The following is an 18,788-nucleotide window of genomic DNA, read 5'->3' on the forward strand; positions in this document are numbered from 1 at the left end:
CTTGTCAGTCGTGTCTTCGTGCGTCTCGTCTGTGTGTGTGTCTCGGGGTTCGACAACCCAATTAACAATTCCATAAGGTCAATGTAACGCCAAAGGTGTATATATAAAGTAATATGCTACAATCCCCCCCTTTTTATAAATATTTATTTGTGTATAATCATAATGTGGAAATTCCATATTGCCCTTTATTTGTCCTTTAGGTGTAACATTTATAACGGTAAATGTATCATAGTGAAAAAAGCTAATATGATATGTAGTCACGATGTCTTACTGGAGGTTGGACCACCCGTTTGGATGAACCAGGCTCTGATAGCGTCTTAGGCGAATTGTTACTCGGACCAAGGATGTTATCTGCAGATGAATCTGTCCGCAATAATCCGCTTGAAGAAGCTTCATTTATCTTTTTGAGATGTGCGGAGCTTCTCCTGTATTCTTTCCCTGTTTCCTTTGATTTAATAATTGTGTCTGTACCTATGTTATGACGGACGATAAATTCTTCGGTACTGAACTCCGTATCTAGTTTGTTCGTTTTCCGTATTCTTTTAGCCAAAACTTCATCCCCTTCTTCGATCGAGCTTTCTTGCGCACCCCGTCGCTTATCAGCATATTGTTTCCCTTTCTCTTTTATCAACGTGTCTCTATCTCTTACTTCCGGGTCCTCCTGAAAAGATGACAATAACGGTAATTTGCCCTTGATCCGTCGAACAAACATGATTTCTCCCGGAGATTTTCCCGTAGTCGGATGCTTGGTTGAATGGTATGTTAGTAGGTACTGATATAGTTCCCGACGCCAGTCTCGTCCAAGTTCTTGGGATATACGCAACCGTTTTAGAATTGATCGATTTTGACGTTTTACCTCTCCGTTCGATTGAGGACAATAGGGAATGGTATTCATGAGTTTCGATTGAGGACAATAGGGAATGGTATTCATGAGTTTAATACCATTCGCCTCACTAAACTCCTTCCATTCCGTATATTCTTTGCTAAGTTGTGGCGCGTTGTCAGCTTTCAGTGCAATTGGAATGCCGTACCGACTAAACATTGTTGAAAGTTCTTTTATAACATCGCTGGTAGTTGTGGTTTCCATTTCACACACTTGCATGAATCGGCTGTAGCAATCGATTACTACTAGGAGATGTTGTCCTTCTGGGAGAGGACCGAGAAAATCTAAGGCAATTGTGTGCCAAGGAGAAACAGATAATTTATTTCGTTGTAAGGGTTCCGGAGGTGCTGCTGCCTCTACAAGTGTACAGCCTCGGCAATTCTTAACAAATTGTTCCACCTGTCCATCCATCTTTGGCCACCAAACATGAGATCTTAGATGATTTTTCATCATAGTGATGCCTGGGTGTCCCTCATGGCCCGTTTTCAGCACATTATCCCTTAAAGCTAATGGTACGACAATTCGATCTCCTCTAAGAAGAACTCCTCCTAGTTCACATAATTCATTGTCAATCACACGGTACTCGATAGGTAGCTCTTGTGTTTTTCCCGTGTTCAATAACGTTAATACTTCTTGAATTTCTACGTCTTGTCTACTTTCTGTTTCTATATCACGCCAGTTCAACGCTGAAGAATTTGCCGCATGAGTAGCCACTTCTCTTACGAATATTTCTTCTGATGGATCGAATGGTATCGCATTTTGTACTGGAAGCCGAGGTAATGCATCAGCTACATTATCTTTCCCTGACATAAACACGATCCTATAGTCGAATGCTTGTAAACGCAATACCCATCTTTCTATGCGCGCACACGGTTTTGATCTTTTCGAGAAGAGATAGTTTAATGCCTTACAATCCGTGAATATGTCAAATTCTTTACCTAGTAAATAATATTGGAAACGTTCAACACCCCAAATAATACCTAGTGCTTCCTTTTCAGTCTGGCAGTAACGATGTTCTGTGTCCGTTAATGCTTTGGAAGCGAAGCTGATAACACGATGTTTGTCACTATTATCGAACTGAATAAGGATAGCGCCCAATCCATGCGGACTAGCGTCGGTCATTATGGCAGTTCGGTCCTCGACTTTATAAAATCCCAAGTTATCAATATTCCCCATTGCTTTCTTTATGGCATTGAATGCTTTTGCGTGTTCTTCTGTCCATCCAAATCTGGTGTCCTTATGTAGCAATCACCGTAAGGGTTCATCGAGGGTGGCTAGCATCGGTACGAACTTATTCATGTAATTTGCCAACCCAAGAAAACTACGAACTTCTGTTTCACATCGCGGTTCACGGAACGATAGAATAGTTCCAATTTTGTTTCTTGATGGCATAATTCCCTCTTGATTAAGACTGTGTCCTAAAAATTCTATATCCGATACTCGCAATTGGCATTTCTCCCACTTCAATTCTATTCCACGGTTTTTTAATCGACTAAGAACCTGCATATGATAGAAAAGACCCATTTATTCAATAGATTTGTTACATTCAATTCAATTCAAACATTCCATTACCTTATTCAACCTTTTATCATGCTCCTGCAAATTTTGACCTTCAATTAGCACGTCATCGAGATACCAAATTGTTCCTTCGCAACCAGATAGAGTCTCATCCATCGCCTTTTGAAATAACTCTGGAGCAGTCACCAAACCGAACGGCAGCCGCTTGAAACGGTACAACCCTCGTCGGGTTATGAAAGTTGTCACGTCTCGCGAATCCTCAAGACACAAACGAGGCTCTCCGTTTGACTTTCCCACTACGACCAATGGCGAAACCCTTGTCGTCGGGCCTGTCTTTATCTCGATTATATCCCTTTTTAACAATCCATCTAACTTCCGATCTACTGACTCCTCCAAAGGTATCGGAATTCGTCGCATTGGCTGATAGACCGGGATGATCTGTGGATTCATCTTGATTTTTGCTGTTATGCCCTTCATTTTTGGAAACGGATCTACTTGCACTCTGTTTATGTCTAGCCCGACTTTCAAAATACCTAGTTGCTTAGCCGTCTTGTCACCCAGTAAGCAACGTTGTCCTTTTTCTACCACAAAAAACTCCGCTTGAATGCGTTGGCCCCCTACAGCAACCTCCGCAACAAAAGTGCCTAATATTGTGAGTGGTTTTTTGCTTCCGTATGCCCTCAAGATCTTCGAACTTCGTTTCGTTGATGAAACTACCGCTATGTTCCGATTTTTTAATTCCTCCCACATTTCACTAGGAATTAAATTGGCATCAGCGCCTGAATCGACCATCATTTCAAGAGAAACTCCTCCAAGCATACAAGATATTACGTTTGACTCATTCCCTGAATAGAATGCATAATACACTTTCGAACTATGTGTTTCCTCCTCAGTTTTCGGTTGTTTTGCCTCTGATGATTCGTCAATTGCTCTTATTTGACGTTTAGTCGGACCCTTCTCCATAAACTTTCGGCACATTTGTTCAAAATGACCAAGTTTCTTACAATTTCTACATTCCTTCCCGCGAGCAGGGCAATTGAAAGATGCCGCAAAGTGTCCTACACGTCCGCAATTGAAACAAGCCTTTTCATTACGCCTGTTTTCAACTTGTCTGGATCCCTTATATTCCGCTCTGGGATTTCCTTTTCTTCCGCCGTGCTCGATTTTAAACACTTTTTCAGATGATGGTCCAGCTGCCATTTCAGCTGTTTGATTATCTATGCTCTCTTGCGCAACTCCCATGTCTTCGATTTCCGAAAACTTCAAATTTTTCTGCAAAATTTTCCGTCGGACTTCATTGGAAGAACATCCTTGAACTACTGCATCTGTTAAGTATATGTCCCGCAGTGTTGAAACTACTTCTTTACTGTACTTGTCAAATCCACACTGAGATGCCTGTTGTTTTAAACGAATCAAATATTCCGCAAAACGTTCACCTGGTTTTTGTTTCATCATTCGCAGGTTGCGTCTCTCCGTTGTAGCTTGATACTGCGGTCCGAAAAACTCATCCAGTTTTTCAACTGCCTGGTCATACCAGCGCGGTTCCAACATAACCAAAGACACATGATCATGATCTTTTAAATTTTTAAACACTCTCGGTAGTGCCGGTCCTCCGAGATGTAGTAGTTTTGCTTTTTTCTCCGTTTGGTCCGTTACGTTGTACGCTGCAAAGTAGCATTCCAACGCTTCCTTCCAAATTTTCCATTCTGTTGCGAGTTTAGCAGTTTCGATTTTATCGCACAGCAACATTGGTACTGGTCGCATTTCTTGCATCTACAAGAACAAAAACAAATAAAAACACAAAACTAAATAAATCTTGTGTTCATCAACCAGAAACTTAGTTACTGGTGTCCAGATCAGTCTTAACATCAACTGTTAAATCAATCTGCAACCACAAATATCTTTCCTCTTCTCGAGTGCTACCAACTCGAATCATTCTATAACCCACATATTCCTAAGATTCTATCCATCGTCTCTGTATTTCCTGAGAAAACTTCCCGAACATTCCCGAAATTACCGTAGCATGGAGAAATTTACTATCAATTTCTAACACTGGGAATAGCCTTTTTTTTTTTAGCTCCTTGCGCCTGTAATAAACATGGAGAATTCTTTTACAATTCTCGCACCTATGCTGGAGAAATGCATTCATTTCTGCCAACCTCCTTTTTTTCATGGAGAATTCTCTTACAATTCACGCATTTTTCTGGAGAAATCCATTGATTTCCGCCAACCTCCGTTTTCAAACCATGGAGAATTCTCTTACAATTCTCGCTCTTGTCCTGGAGAAATCCAATGATTTCCGCCAACCTCCTTTGCACAAACATGGAGAATTTTGAACCAATTCTCGCACTACTTGTGGAGAAATCCATTGATTTCCGCCAACCTCCTTTGAGCAACCCTGGAGAATTCTAATTCAATTCTCGCACATTTCCTGGAAAACTATTAGTTTTCGCCACTTCATGTTGGTAAAAATGACGCTTTACCTAATGATGCTGCTCATTTTAACTTTTCACAATAGAATAATCCATATTATTCCAACCTTTCCACGATGGGTTCGATGACATTTTGTGTGTTAGCGAAAACGACGCTTCGCATAACCACACTTTTTTTCCCGCTTATTGTTCCAAACTTGTCCATTACGGTTACAGCTTCATTATACACTATTTCACGTATAAAACTCTTAACTTTATTCACTTTAGGAGAAAATTATATATTCCTCACCTTTTTTCCTTGTTTTCTGCGTTAAATTCCAAAATCCTCGTCGCCAGATTGTAGTAGCGTGTCCGCTGCTGTCGGTCGTCGTACATGAATCATCTTGTCAGTCGTGTCTTCGTGCGTCTCGTCTGTGTGTGTGTCTCGGGGTTCGACAACCCAATTAACAATTCCATAAGGTCAATGTAACGCCAAAGGTGTATATATAAAGTAATATGCTACAATCCCCCCCTTTTTATAAATATTTATTTGTGTATAATCATAATGTGGAAATTCCATATTGCCCTTTATTTGTCCTTTAGGTGTAACATTTATAACGGTAAATGTATCATAGTGAAAAAAGCTAATATGATATGTAGTCACGATGTCTTACTGGAGGTTGGACCACCCGTTTGGATGAACCAGGCTCTGATAGCGTCTTAGGCGAATTGTTACTCGGACCAAGGATGTTATCTGCAGATGAATCTGTCCGCAATAATCCGCTTGAAGAAGCTTCATTTATCTTTTTGAGATGTGCGGAGCTTCTCCTGTATTCTTTCCCTGTTTCCTTTGATTTAATAATTGTGTCTGTACCTATGTTATGACGGACGATAAATTCTTCGGTACTGAACTCCGTATCTAGTTTGTTCGTTTTCCGTATTCTTTTAGCCAAAACTTCATCCCCTTCTTCGATCGAGCTTTCTTGCGCACCCCGTCGCTTATCAGCATATTGTTTCCCTTTCTCTTTTATCAACGTGTCTCTATCTCTTACTTCCGGGTCCTCCTGAAAAGATGACAATAACGGTAATTTGCCCTTGATCCGTCGAACAAACATGATTTCTCCCGGAGATTTTCCCGTAGTCGGATGCTTGGTTGAATGGTATGTTAGTAGGTACTGATATAGTTCCCGACGCCAGTCTCGTCCAAGTTCTTGGGATATACGCAACCGTTTTAGAATTGATCGATTTTGACGTTCGACCTCTCCGTTCGATTGAGGACAATAGGGAATGGTATTCATGAGTTTCGATTGAGGACAATAGGGAATGGTATTCATGAGTTTAATACCATTCGCCTCACTAAACTCCTTCCATTCCGTATATTCTTTGCTAAGTTGTGGCGCGTTGTCAGCTTTCAGTGCAATTGGAATGCCGTACCGACTAAACATTGTTGAAAGTTCTTTTATAACATCGCTGGTAGTTGTGGTTTCCATTTCACACACTTGCATGAATCGGCTGTAGCAATCGATTACTACTAGGAGATGTTGTCCTTCTGGGAGAGGACCGAGAAAATCTAAGGCAATTGTGTGCCAAGGAGAAACAGATAATTTATTTCGTTGTAAGGGTTCCGGAGGTGCTGCTGCCTCTACAAGTGTACAGCCTCGGCAATTCTTAACAAATTGTTCCACCTGTCCATCCATCTTTGGCCACCAAACATGAGATCTTAGATGATTTTTCATCATAGTGATGCCTGGGTGTCCCTCATGGCCCGTTTTCAGCACATTATCCCTTAAAGCTAATGGTACGACAATTCGATCTCCTCTAAGAAGAACTCCTCCTAGTTCACATAATTCATTGTCAATCACACGGTACTCGATAGGTAGCTCTTGTGTTTTTCCGGTGTTCAATAACGTTAATACTTCTTGAATTTCTACGTCTTGTCTACTTTCTGTTTCTATATCACGCCAGTTCAACGCTGAAGAATTTGCCGCATGAGTAGCCACTTCTCTTACGAATATTTCTTCTGATGCATCGAATGGTATCGCATTTTCTACTGGAAGCCGAGGTAATGCATCAGCTACATTATCTTTCCCTGACATAAACACGATCCTATAGTCGAATGCTTGTAAACGCAATACCCATCTTTCTATGCGCGCACACGGTTTTGATCTTTTCGAGAAGAGATAGTTTAATGCCTTACAATCCGTGAATATGTCAAATTCTTTACCTAGTAAATAATATTGGAAACGTTCAACACCCCAAATAATACCTAGTGCTTCCTTTTCAGTCTGGCAGTAACGATGTTCTGTGTCCGTTAATGCTTTGGAAGCGAAGCTGATAACACGATGTTTGTCACTATTATCGAACTGAATAAGGATAGCGCCCAATCCATGCGGACTAGCGTCGGTCATTATGGCAGTTCGGTCCTCGACTTTATAAAATCCCAAGTTATCAATATTCCCCATTGCTTTCTTTATGGCATTGAATGCTTTTGCGTGTTCTTCTGTCCATCCAAATCTGGTGTCCTTATGTAGCAATCACCGTAAGGGTTCATCGAGGGTGGCTAGCATCGGTACGAACTTATTCATGTAATTTGCCAACCCAAGAAAACTACGAACTTCTGTTTCACATCGCGGTTCACGGAACGATAGAATAGTTCCAATTTTGTTTCTTGATGGCATAATTCCCTCTTGATTAAGACTGTGTCCTAAAAATTCTATATCCGATACTCGCAATTGGCATTTCTCCCAGTTCAATTCTATTCCACGGTTTTTTAATCGACTAAGAACCTGCATATGATAGAAAAGACCCATTTATTCAATAGATTTGTTACATTCAATTCAATTCAAACATTCCATTACCTTATTCAACCTTTTATCATGCTCCTGCAAATTTTGACCTTCAATTAGCACGTCATCGAGATACCAAATTGTTCCTTCGCAACCAGATAGAGTCTCATCCATCGCCTTTTGAAATAACTCTGGAGCAGTCACCAAACCGAACGGCAGCCGCTTGAAACGGTACAACCCTCGTCGGGTTATGAAAGTTGTCACGTCTCGCGAATCCTCAAGACACAAACGAGGCTCTCCGTTTGACTTTCCCACTACGACCAATGGCGAAACCCTTGTCGTCGGGCCTGTCTTTATCTCGATTATATCCCTTTTTAACAATCCATCTAACTTCCGATCTACTGACTCCTCCAAAGGTATCGGAATTCGTCGCATTGGCTGATAGACCGGGATGATCTGTGGATTCATCTTGATTTTTGCTGTTATGCCCTTCATTTTTGGAAACGGATCTACTTGCACTCTGTTTATGTCTAGCCCGACTTTCAAAATACCTAGTTGCTTAGCCGTCTTGTCACCCAGTAAGCAACGTTGTCCTTTTTCTACCACAAAAAACTCCGCTTGAATGCGTTGGCCCCCTACAGCAACCTCCGCAACAAAAGTGCCTAATATTGTGAGTGGTTTTTTGCTTCCGTATGCCCTCAAGATCTTCGAACTTCGTTTCGTTGATGAAACTACCGCTATGTTCCGATTTTTTAATTCCTCCCACATTTCACTAGGAATTAAATTGGCATCAGCGCCTGAATCGACCATCATTTCAAGAGAAACTCCTCCAAGCATACAAGATATTACGTTTGACTCATTCACTGAATAGAATGCATAATACACTTTCGAACTATGTGTTTCCTCCTCAGTTTTCGGTTGTTTTGCCTCTGATGATTCGTCAATTGCTCTTATTTGACGTTTAGTCGGACCCTTCTCCATAAACTTTCGGCACATTTGTTCAAAATGACCAAGTTTCTTACAATTTCTACATTCCTTCCCGCGAGCAGGGCAATTGAAAGATGCCGCAAAGTGTCCTACACGTCCGCAATTGAAACAAGCCTTTTCATTACGCCTGTTTTCAACTTGTCTGGATCCCTTATATTCCGCTCTGGGATTTCCTTTTCTTCCGCCGTGCTCGATTTTAAACACTTTTTCAGATGATGGTCCAGCTGCCATTTCAGCTGTTTGATTATCTATGCTCTCTTGCGCAACTCCCATGTCTTCGATTTCCGAAAACTTCAAATTTTTCTGCAAAATTTTCCGTCGGACTTCATTGGAAGAACATCCTTGAACTACTGCATCTGTTAAGTATATGTCCCGCAGTGTTGAAGCTACTTCTTTACTGTACTTGTCAAATCCACACTGAGATGCCTGTTGTTTTAAACGAATCAAATATTCCGCAAAACGTTCACCTGGTTTTTGTTTCATCATTCGCAGGTTGCGTCTCTCCGTTGTAGCTTGATACTGCGGTCCGAAAAACTCATCCAGTTTTTCAACTGCCTGGTCATACCAGCGCGGTTCCAACATAACCAAAGACACATGATCATGATCTTTTAAATTTTTAAACACTCTCGGTAGTGCCGGTCCTCCGAGATGTAGTAGTTTTGCTTTTTTCTCCGTTTGGTCCGTTACGTTGTACGCTGCAAAGTAGCATTCCAACGCTTCCTTCCAAATTTTCCATTCTGTTGCGAGTTTAGCAGTTTCGATTTTATCGCACAGCAACATTGGTACTGGTCGCATTTCTTGCATCTACAAGAACAAAAACAAATAAAAACACAAAACTAAATAAATCTTGTGTTCATCAACCAGAAACTTAGTTACTGGTGTCCAGATCAGTCTTAACATCAACTGTTAAATCAATCTGCAACCACAAATATCTTTCCTCTTCTCGAGTGCTACCAACTCGAATCATTCTATAACCCACATATTCCTAAGATTCTATCCATCGTCTCTGTATTTCCTGAGAAAACTTCCCGAACATTCCCGAAATTACCGTAGCATGGAGAAATTTACTATCAATTTCTAACACTGGGAATAGCCTTTTTTTTTTTAGCTCCTTGCGCCTGTAATAAACATGGAGAATTCTTTTACAATTCTCGCACCTATGCTGGAGAAATGCATTCATTTCTGCCAACCTCCTTTTTTTCATGGAGAATTCTCTTACAATTCACGCATTTTTCTGGAGAAATCCATTGATTTCCGCCAACCTCCGTTTTCAAACCATGGAGAATTCTCTTACAATTCTCGATCTTGTCCTGGAGAAATCCAATGATTTCCGCCAACCTCCTTTGCACAAACATGGATAATTTTGAACCAATTCTCGCACTACTTGTGGAGAAATCCATTGATTTCCGCCAACCTCCTTTGAGCAACCCTGGAGAATTCTAATTCAATTCTCGCACATTTCCTGGAAAACTATTAGTTTTCGCCACTTCATGTTGGTAAAAATGACGCTTTACCTAATGATGCTGCTCATTTTAACTTTTCACAATAGAATAATCCATATTATTCCAACCTTTCCACGATGGGTTCGATGACATTTTGTGTGTTAGCGAAAACGACGCTTCGCATAACCACACTTTTTTTCCCGCTTATTGTTCCAAACTTGTCCATTACGGTTACAGCTTCATTATACACTATTTCACGTATAAAACTCTTAACTTTATTCACTTTAGGAGAAAATTATATATTCCTCACCTTTTTTCCTTGTTTTCTGCGTTAAATTCCAAAATCCTCGTCGCCAGATTGTAGTAGCGTGTCCGCTGCTGTCGGTAGTCGTACATGAATCATCTTGTCAGTCGTGTCTTCGTGCGTCTCGTCTGTGTGTGTTGCGAAACGATTAAAAGAAGGTGAAAAATGTAGATATTTCGGTGTTGAAAAATCACAAATTTAGTTTTATTCTTCCTTCTTAATCTGTGGCGCAAATAAGAGCCCGAAGGCGTTCCCTTCGGCTGTATTTATACCGCTTCGTTTTCTCCCGCCATCGCCCTTTCCGTTAGCAATGGAGGGCACTGTAGCCCTACGTTGACCTGTGCCGCGGAACCCTACAAAGTCGTATCATGACGAGAAATTGTGTGGTTCTGCCAACGTAAACAAACGACGTTTTCACAACATTCTCCCCACCAGTGCGACGCTCACAAGCGTTACACTCTCTTTACGTTTGTTTCGTAACGCCTGTCAACTTTCCTGTCTGATCGACCTGTCACTCGCAATGAACCACGCGGTTCTATTGTTAAACGTGACTAGAATTGTGCATATTTTACATTGTCTTTTCCCCAGGTGTTCTAAATAAATTGGTCGCCTCGTAATCTGATCGCCAGATTGCAACTGGACTGCTTAATACAGTCAAACTCGGGTTTCGTCCCGTCGGCCGCGCCGATACAGTTCCCTCTCTCGCTACTCCTGTCTCGCTCCACTGTTCTGGCAGGTATTGTATACGTATACGGCTGTACGGGAGCGTGGTGCTTTTTATCCATCTGGTCCATATCGTTCCCACCTTCACTTTTAGGTCGTCCGGGGAAAACCACACTACCATCGACGAATCATTTCGGTTTTCCGCCAATTTGCTGTCGTCGACGCTGTCGTGAAGTGACGGAAATAGTAAACGGACCTGCAATGAATCTTTAAAGAAACGGGAAAGCGCTCCAAACAGCTCTAGCAACCCGCGGATTAATATTACTGTGTAAGAAAGTGCATAGCTTGCACAATTCCAACCGCCAGAAATGCAACCCCTTACCAGTTTCTTACCACCATTTGCTTTTCTATCTCGTTTAAGTATCACCGCGCTTGTCTCGCGGTTGCAAGGAAGCTGTAGTTCATTGTCCCTCCGGAACAATGTTGGGCTGGGGCAAATTTGCTGCAGTGTTGCGAAGTGCGGACGGACACCTTGTTCCCGTTTTGTTTCGATTCCTTTCGTATCGCACGGGAAGTATTTCTGTATAGAGTTATCCGTGACCTTATTTCCTTTACGTTTGCAGATGCCGCCATGGCGGTCATTGCTTGCGACATCAGCAACAAGGGCATTTGAGAAACAAGGACCAAACACCGTCCATCCTAGCCTGGTCTTAACCGCGATCGGTTCATGTATGTCACCCTCGACGCATCGCGACGGCTTCCCTAGGTAAACATTATCCATGCCGATAATGATGCGCGGCACTATTCCGCTGTAGGACGAGATTTTAAGCCCTTTGAGGTGCGGATACTCCTCGCTCAACTTTTGAACCGACAGCGTCTGCGCTGGAAGTTCGAGTTTTTTCAGGGTATGCACCGTTGGCAGGTTGTATATCGAAGCACCTTTGCTTATACCCGATACTCGCAGCGATAACTCCAAAGAGCTGACTTCGTTGCGGGTCGTGTTATCAGTCCACTTCAAACTGACTGGGTGCAATTTACCGTCCATACCCAGCTCGTCTATCAGCTCACGATCAACGAATGTCGCCGATGAACCTTCATCAAGGAACGCGAAGGTCTTTACCGAGCCCTTCTCGCCGTGCACTATTATGGGAACATATCGGAAAAGCGTGTTAGTGTTAGTGATGAAGTGAGTGTTTACCGAGTGTTGCGTGCTATTGCTCGATCTTGGTGTTTCATCTTCACAGTGAAGTAGTGTATGATGGTTTTCCTGGCAGCTCTCTCTTTGGCAACGTGTCCTCACGAAACATGCACCCCTGTGTGTTCCGAGGCAGGTGCTACACAAGCCATGTTTGTTTACATACGCACGGCGTTCTCGGATCGTGAGTTCACGAAACCTGGCACAATCAGTCAGTGTGCGGCACGAGTCGTGACAAAGTTTACATGTCCTGGTGACGTGAACATTCAAGTGATGGTTGTGCATTGGTGGTTTTCGAGCTGGCTGTGATCGTGATTGTTCAACGTGGAGATTCCTTTCGAAAGGGTTTACTTCCGTGCTCGCGGCAATCGCTATCTCTGTGAACCACTTTCCAAACTCTACGACGGACTTTCTTGGTAATTTCACCTTGTGACGTGCCCACTCTAGGCGTCTTTCTGCTGGTAGTTTTGCAACAAGTTCTTTCAGCAGTGTCACATTACAATCGTACTCTTTTAGTCCGGAAGCTTTTACTGTTGCACACATTTTGCGCACCGCCTTCCCGAAGATTGCCAGTGACTCTAACCGCTCCGATCTAACTGGTGGCAGCCTTCTAACTTTTTCCACTAAACTGTCCACTATCAGATCTGGCCGGCCATACTCCGACCGTAGGATGTCTAAAACACGTAGGATGTCCTACGTGGTGATGGCGCGATGGCGAAAGCGGATCGAGGTCATCAACCCTCAACTCCGACGTCGGCTAGCGTCCCTCCGGATTACGACCGGACCATGGCGGTAGAACAAGCCGCTGCAATGGAACGTGAGTATACGCAGTGGAGACGTGCGGTAGAGGACTCCATTAAGGTGCACCGCACCAAATATTTTGGCCAGTCATGTGGGGCTGGAGCAGTGGCGATGGCGGCACCATGTAGTGCCAACTCCACGGTTAAGCAACTACCCTCTATACAGAGCGCATTTGTCGATGCATCCTTGACGCCAAGCCAAAAGGCGGCGCGGGAAAATACCCCCAAGGAGCTTCCTATATTTTCCGGGACGGTAGAGCAATGGCCGTTATTCATAACAGCGTATGACCGATCCACGGCGGCGTGCGGTTTCACCGATGAGGAGAACCTGATTCGCCTCCAACGAGCACTTAAGGGACCGGCATTGGAGTCCGTGGACCATCTCCTATTGCTACCTGACGGTTTGGCGGATGTCCCGAAGAGCCCGAAGGCGTTCCCTTCGGCTGTATTTATACCGCTTCGTTTTCTCCCGCCATCGCCCTTTCCGTTAGCAATGGAGGGCACTGTAGCCCTACGTTGACCTGTGCCGCGGAACCCTACAAAGTCGTATCATGACGAGAAATTGTGTGGTTCTGCCAACGTAAACAAACGACGTTTTCACAACAGTGTGTGTGTCTCGGGGTTCGACAACCCAATTAACAATTCCATAAGGTCAATGTAACGCCAAAGGTGTATATATAAAGTAATATGCTACAATCCCCCCCTTTTATAAATATTTATTTGTGTATAATCATAATGTGGAAATTCCATATTGCCCTTTATTTGTCCTTTAGGTGTAACATTTATAACGGTAAATGTATCATAGTGAAAAAAGCTAATATGATATGTAGTCACGATGTCTTACTGGAGGTTGGACCACCCGTTTGGATGAACCAGGCTCTGATAGCGTCTTAGGCGAATTGTTACTCGGACCAAGGATGTTATCTGCAGATGAATCTGTTCGCAATAATCCGCTTGAAGAAGCTTCATTTATCTTTTTGAGATGTGCGGAGCTTCTCCTGTATTCTTTCCCTGTTTCCTTTGATTTAATAATTGTGTCTGTACCTATGTTATGACGGACGATAAATTCTTCGGTACTGAACTCCGTATCTAGTTTGTTCGTTTTCCGTATTCTTTTAGCCAAAACTTCATCCCCTTCTTCGATCGAGCTTTCTTGCGCACCCCGTCGCTTATCAGCATATTGTTTCCCTTTCTCTTTTATCAACGTGTCTCTATCTCTTACTTCCGGGTCCTCCTGAAAAGATGACAATAACGGTAATTTGCCCTTGATCCGTCGAACAAACATGATTTCTCCCGGAGATTTTCCCGTAGTCGGATGCTTGGTTGAATGGTATGTTAGTAGGTACTGATATAGTTCCCGACGCCAGTCTCGTCCAAGTTCTTGGGATATACGCAACCGTTTTAGAATTGATCGATTTTGACGTTCGACCTCTCCGTTCGATTGAGGACAATAGGGAATGGTATTCATGAGTTTCGATTGAGGACAATAGGGAATGGTATTCATGTGTTTAATACCATTCGCCTCACTAAACTCCTTCCATTCCGTATATTCTTTGCTAAGTTGTGGCGCGTTGTCAGCTTTCAGTGCAATTGGAATGCCGTACCGACTAAACATTGTTGAAAGTTCTTTTATAACATCGCTGGTAGTTGTGGTTTCCATTTCACACACTTGCATGAATCGGCTGTAGCAATCGATTACTACTAGGAGATGTTGTCCTTCTGGGAGAGGACCGAGAAAATCTAAGGCAATTGTGTGCCAAGGAGAAACAGATAATTTATTTCGTTGTAAGGGTTCCGGAGGTGCTGCTGCCTCTACAAGTGTACAGCCTCGGCAATTCTTAACAAATTGTTCCACCTGTCCATCCATCTTTGGCCACCAAACATGAGATCTTAGATGATTTTTCATCATAGTGATGCCTGGGTGTCCCTCATGGCCCGTTTTCAGCACATTATCCCTTAAAGCTAATGGTACGACAATTCGATCTCCTCTAAGAAGAACTCCTCCTAGTTCACATAATTCATTGTCAATCACACGGTACTCGATAGGTAGCTCTTGTGTTTTTCCCGTGTTCAATAACGTTAATACTTCTTGAATTTCTACGTCTTGTCTACTTTCTGTTTCTATATCACGCCAGTTCAACGCTGAAGAATTTGCCGCATGAGTAGCCACTTCTCTTACGAATATTTCTTCTGATGCATCGAATGGTATCGCATTTTGTACTGGAAGCCGAGGTAATGCATCAGCTACATTATCTTTCCCTGACATAAACACGATCCTATAGTCGAATGCTTGTAAACGCAATACCCATCTTTCTATGCGCGCACACGGTTTTGATCTTTTCGAGAAGAGATAGTTTAATGCCTTACAATCCGTGAATATGTCAAATTCTTTACCTAGTAAATAATATTGGAAACGTTCAACACCCCAAATAATACCTAGTGCTTCCTTTTCAGTCTGGCAGTAACGATGTTCTGTGTCCGTTAATGCTTTGGAAGCGAAGCTGATAACACGATGTTTGTCACTATTATCGAACTGAATAAGGATAGCGCCCAATCCATGCGGACTAGCGTCCTCGACTTTATAAAATCCCAAGTTATCAATATTCCCCATTGCTTTCTTTATGGCATTGAATGCTTTTGCGTGTTCTTCTGTCCATCCAAATCTGGTGTCCTTATGTAGCAATCACCGTAAGGGTTCATCGAGGGTGGCTAGCATCGGTACGAACTTATTCATGTAATTTGCCAACCCAAGAAAACTACGAACTTCTGTTTCACATCGCGGTTCACGGAACGATAGAATAGTTCCAATTTTGTTTCTTGATGGCATAATTCCCTCTTGATTAAGACTGTGTCCTAAAAATTCTATATCCGATACTCGCAATTGGCATTTCTCCCAGTTCAATTCTATTCCACGGTTTTTTAATCGACTAAGAACCTGCATATGATAGAAAAGACCCATTTATTCAATAGATTTGTTACATTCAATTCAATTCAAACATTCCATTACCTTATTCAACCTTTTATCATGCTCCTGCAAATTTTGACCTTCAATTAGCACGTCATCGAGATACCAAATTGTTCCTTCGCAACCAGATAGAGTCTCATCCATCGCCTTTTGAAATAACTCTGGAGCAGTCACCAAACCGAACGGCAGCCGCTTGAAACGGTACAACCCTCGTCGGGTTATGAAAGTTGTCACGTCTCGCGAATCCTCAAGACACAAACGAGGCTCTCCGTTTGACTTTCCCACTACGACCAATGGCGAAACCCTTGTCGTCGGGCCTGTCTTTATCTCGATTATATCCCTTTTTAACAATCCATCTAACTTCCGATCTACTGACTCCTCCAAAGGTATCGGAATTCGTCGCATTGGCTGATAGACCGGGATGATCTGTGGATTCATCTTGATTTTTGCTGTTATGCCCTTCATTTTTGGAAACGGATCTACTTGCACTCTGTTTATGTCTAGCCCGACTTTCAAAATACCTAGTTGCTTAGCCGTCTTGTCACCCAGTAAGCAACGTTGTCCTTTTTCTACCACAAAAAACTCCGCTTGAATGCGTTGGCCCCCTACAGCAACCTCCGCAACAAAAGTGCCTAATATTGTGAGTGGTTTTTTGCTTCCGTATGCCCTCAAGATCTTCGAACTTCGTTTCGTTGATGAAACTACCGCTATGTTCCGATTTTTTAATTCCTCCCACATTTCACTAGGAATTAAATTGGCATCAGCGCCTGAATCGACCATCATTTCAAGAGAAACTCCTCCAAGCATACAAGATATTACGTTTGACTCATTCCCTGAATAGAATGCATAATACACTTTCGAACTATGTGTTTCCTCCTCAGTTTTCGGTTGTTTTGCCTCTGATGATTCGTCAATTGCTCTTATTTGACGTTTAGTCGGACCCTTCTCCATAAACTTTCGGCACATTTGTTCAAAATGACCAAGTTTCTTACAATTTCTACATTCCTTCCCGCGAGCAGGGCAATTGAAAGATGCCGCAAAGTGTCCTACACGTCCGCAATTGAAACAAGCCTTTTCATTACGCCTGTTTTCAACTTGTCTGGATCCCTTATATTCCGCTCTGGGATTTCCTTTTCTTCCGCCGTGCTCGATTTTAAACACTTTTTCAGATGATGGTCCAGCTGCCATTTCAGCTGTTTGATTATCTATGCTCTCTTGCGCAACTCCCATGTCTTCGATTTCCGAAAACTTCAAATTTTTCTGCAAAATTTTCCGTCGGACTTCATTGGAAGAACATCCTTGAACTACTGCATCTGTTAAGTATATGTCCCGCAGTGTTGAAGCTACTTCTTTACTGTACTTGTCAAATCCACACTGAGATGCCTGTTGTTTTAAACGAATCAAATATTCCGCAAAACGTTCACCTGGTTTTTGTTTCATCATTCGCAGGTTGCGTCTCTCCGTTGTAGCTTGATACTGCGGTCCGAAAAACTCATCCAGTTTTTCAACTGCCTGGTCATACCAGCGCGGTTCCAACATAACCAAAGACACATGATCATGATCTTTTAAATTTTTAAACACTCTCGGTAGTGCCGGTCCTCCGAGATGTAGTAGTTTTGCTTTTTTCTCCGTTTGGTCCGTTACGTTGTACGCTGCAAAGTAGCATTCCAACGCTTCCTTCCAAATTTTCCATTCTGTTGCGAGTTTAGCAGTTTCGATTTTATCGCACAGCAACATTGGTACTGGTCGCATTTCTTGCATCTACAAGAACAAAAACAAATAAAAACACAAAACTAAATAAATCTTGTGTTCATCAACCAGAAACTTAGTTACTGGTGTCCAGATCAGTCTTAACATCAACTGTTAAATCAATCTGCAACCACAAATATCTTTCCTCTTCTCGAGTGCTACCAACTCGAATCATTCTATAACCCACATATTCCTAAGATTCTATCCATCGTCTCTGTATTTCCTGAGAAAACTTCCCGAACATTCCCGAAATTACCGTAGCATGGAGAAATTTACTATCAATTTCTAACACTGGGAATAGCCTTTTTTTTTTTTTAGCTCCTTGCGCCTGTAATAAACATGGAGAATTCTTTTACAATTCTCGCACCTATGCTGGAGAAATGCATTCATTTCTGCCAACCTCCTTTTTTTCATGGAGAATTCTCTTACAATTCACGCATTTTTCTGGAGAAATCCATTGATTTCCGCCAACCTCCGTTTTCAAACCATGGAGAATTCTCTTACAATTCTCGCTCTTGTCCTGGAGAAATCCAATGATTTCCGCCAACCTCCTTTGCACAAACATGGAGAATTTTGAACCAATTCTCGCACTACTTGTGGAGAAATCCATTGATTTCCGCCAACCTCCTTTGAGCAACCCTGGAGAATTCTAATTCAATTCTCGCACATTTCCTGGAAAACTATTAGTTTTCGCCACTTCATGTTGGTAAAAATGACGCTTTACCTAATGATGCTGCTCATTTTAACTTTTCACAATAGAATAATCCATATTATTCCAACCTTTCCACGATGGGTTCGATGACATTTTGTGTGTTAGCGAAAACGACGCTTCGCATAACCACACTTTTTTTCCCGCTTATTGTTCCAAACTTGTCCATTACGGTTACAGCTTCATTATACACTATTTCACGTATAAAACTCTTAACTTTATTCACTTTAGGAGAAAATTATATATTCCTCACCTTTTTTCCTTGTTTTCTGCGTTAAATTCCAAAATCCTCGTCGCCAGATTGTAGTAGCGTGTCCGCTGCTGTCGGTAGTCGTACATGAATCATCTTGTCAGTCGTGTCTTCGTGCGTCTCGTC

General features: G+C 42.3%; 2 protein-coding genes across 2 annotated transcripts; both read right to left on the reverse strand.

Annotated features, from left to right (window-relative positions):
- Nucleotides 1-1,491: 1,491 nt before the first annotated feature.
- Nucleotides 1,492-9,869, reverse strand: LOC121601884 (uncharacterized protein K02A2.6-like). Its single transcript, XM_041930693.1, has 3 exons — nt 7,671-9,869; nt 5,123-7,598; nt 1,492-4,174 (listed from the first exon to the last, which is right to left on the reverse strand). The coding sequence occupies exons 1-2, from the start codon at nt 9,387-9,389 to the stop codon at nt 7,347-7,349; spliced, it is 1,971 nt and encodes a 656-aa protein (XP_041786627.1). The 5' UTR covers nt 9,390-9,869; the 3' UTR covers nt 1,492-4,174; nt 5,123-7,346.
- A 608-nt stretch (nt 9,870-10,477) lies between these two features.
- On the reverse strand, nt 10,478-18,753 carry LOC121601888. The gene is made up of 2 exons (XM_041930696.1): nt 18,666-18,753; nt 10,478-12,134 (listed from the first exon to the last, which is right to left on the reverse strand). Exon 2 carries the CDS (start codon nt 12,037-12,039, stop codon nt 10,900-10,902), a length of 1,140 nt encoding a protein of 379 aa, XP_041786630.1. The 5' UTR covers nt 12,040-12,134; nt 18,666-18,753; the 3' UTR covers nt 10,478-10,899.
- Between the last annotated feature and the right edge of the window lie 35 nt (nt 18,754-18,788).

This window comes from Anopheles merus, unplaced genomic scaffold (genome assembly GCF_017562075.2).
Source record: "Anopheles merus strain MAF unplaced genomic scaffold, AmerM5.1 LNR4000216, whole genome shotgun sequence".
Taxonomy (NCBI): Eukaryota; Metazoa; Arthropoda; class Insecta; order Diptera; family Culicidae; genus Anopheles; species Anopheles merus.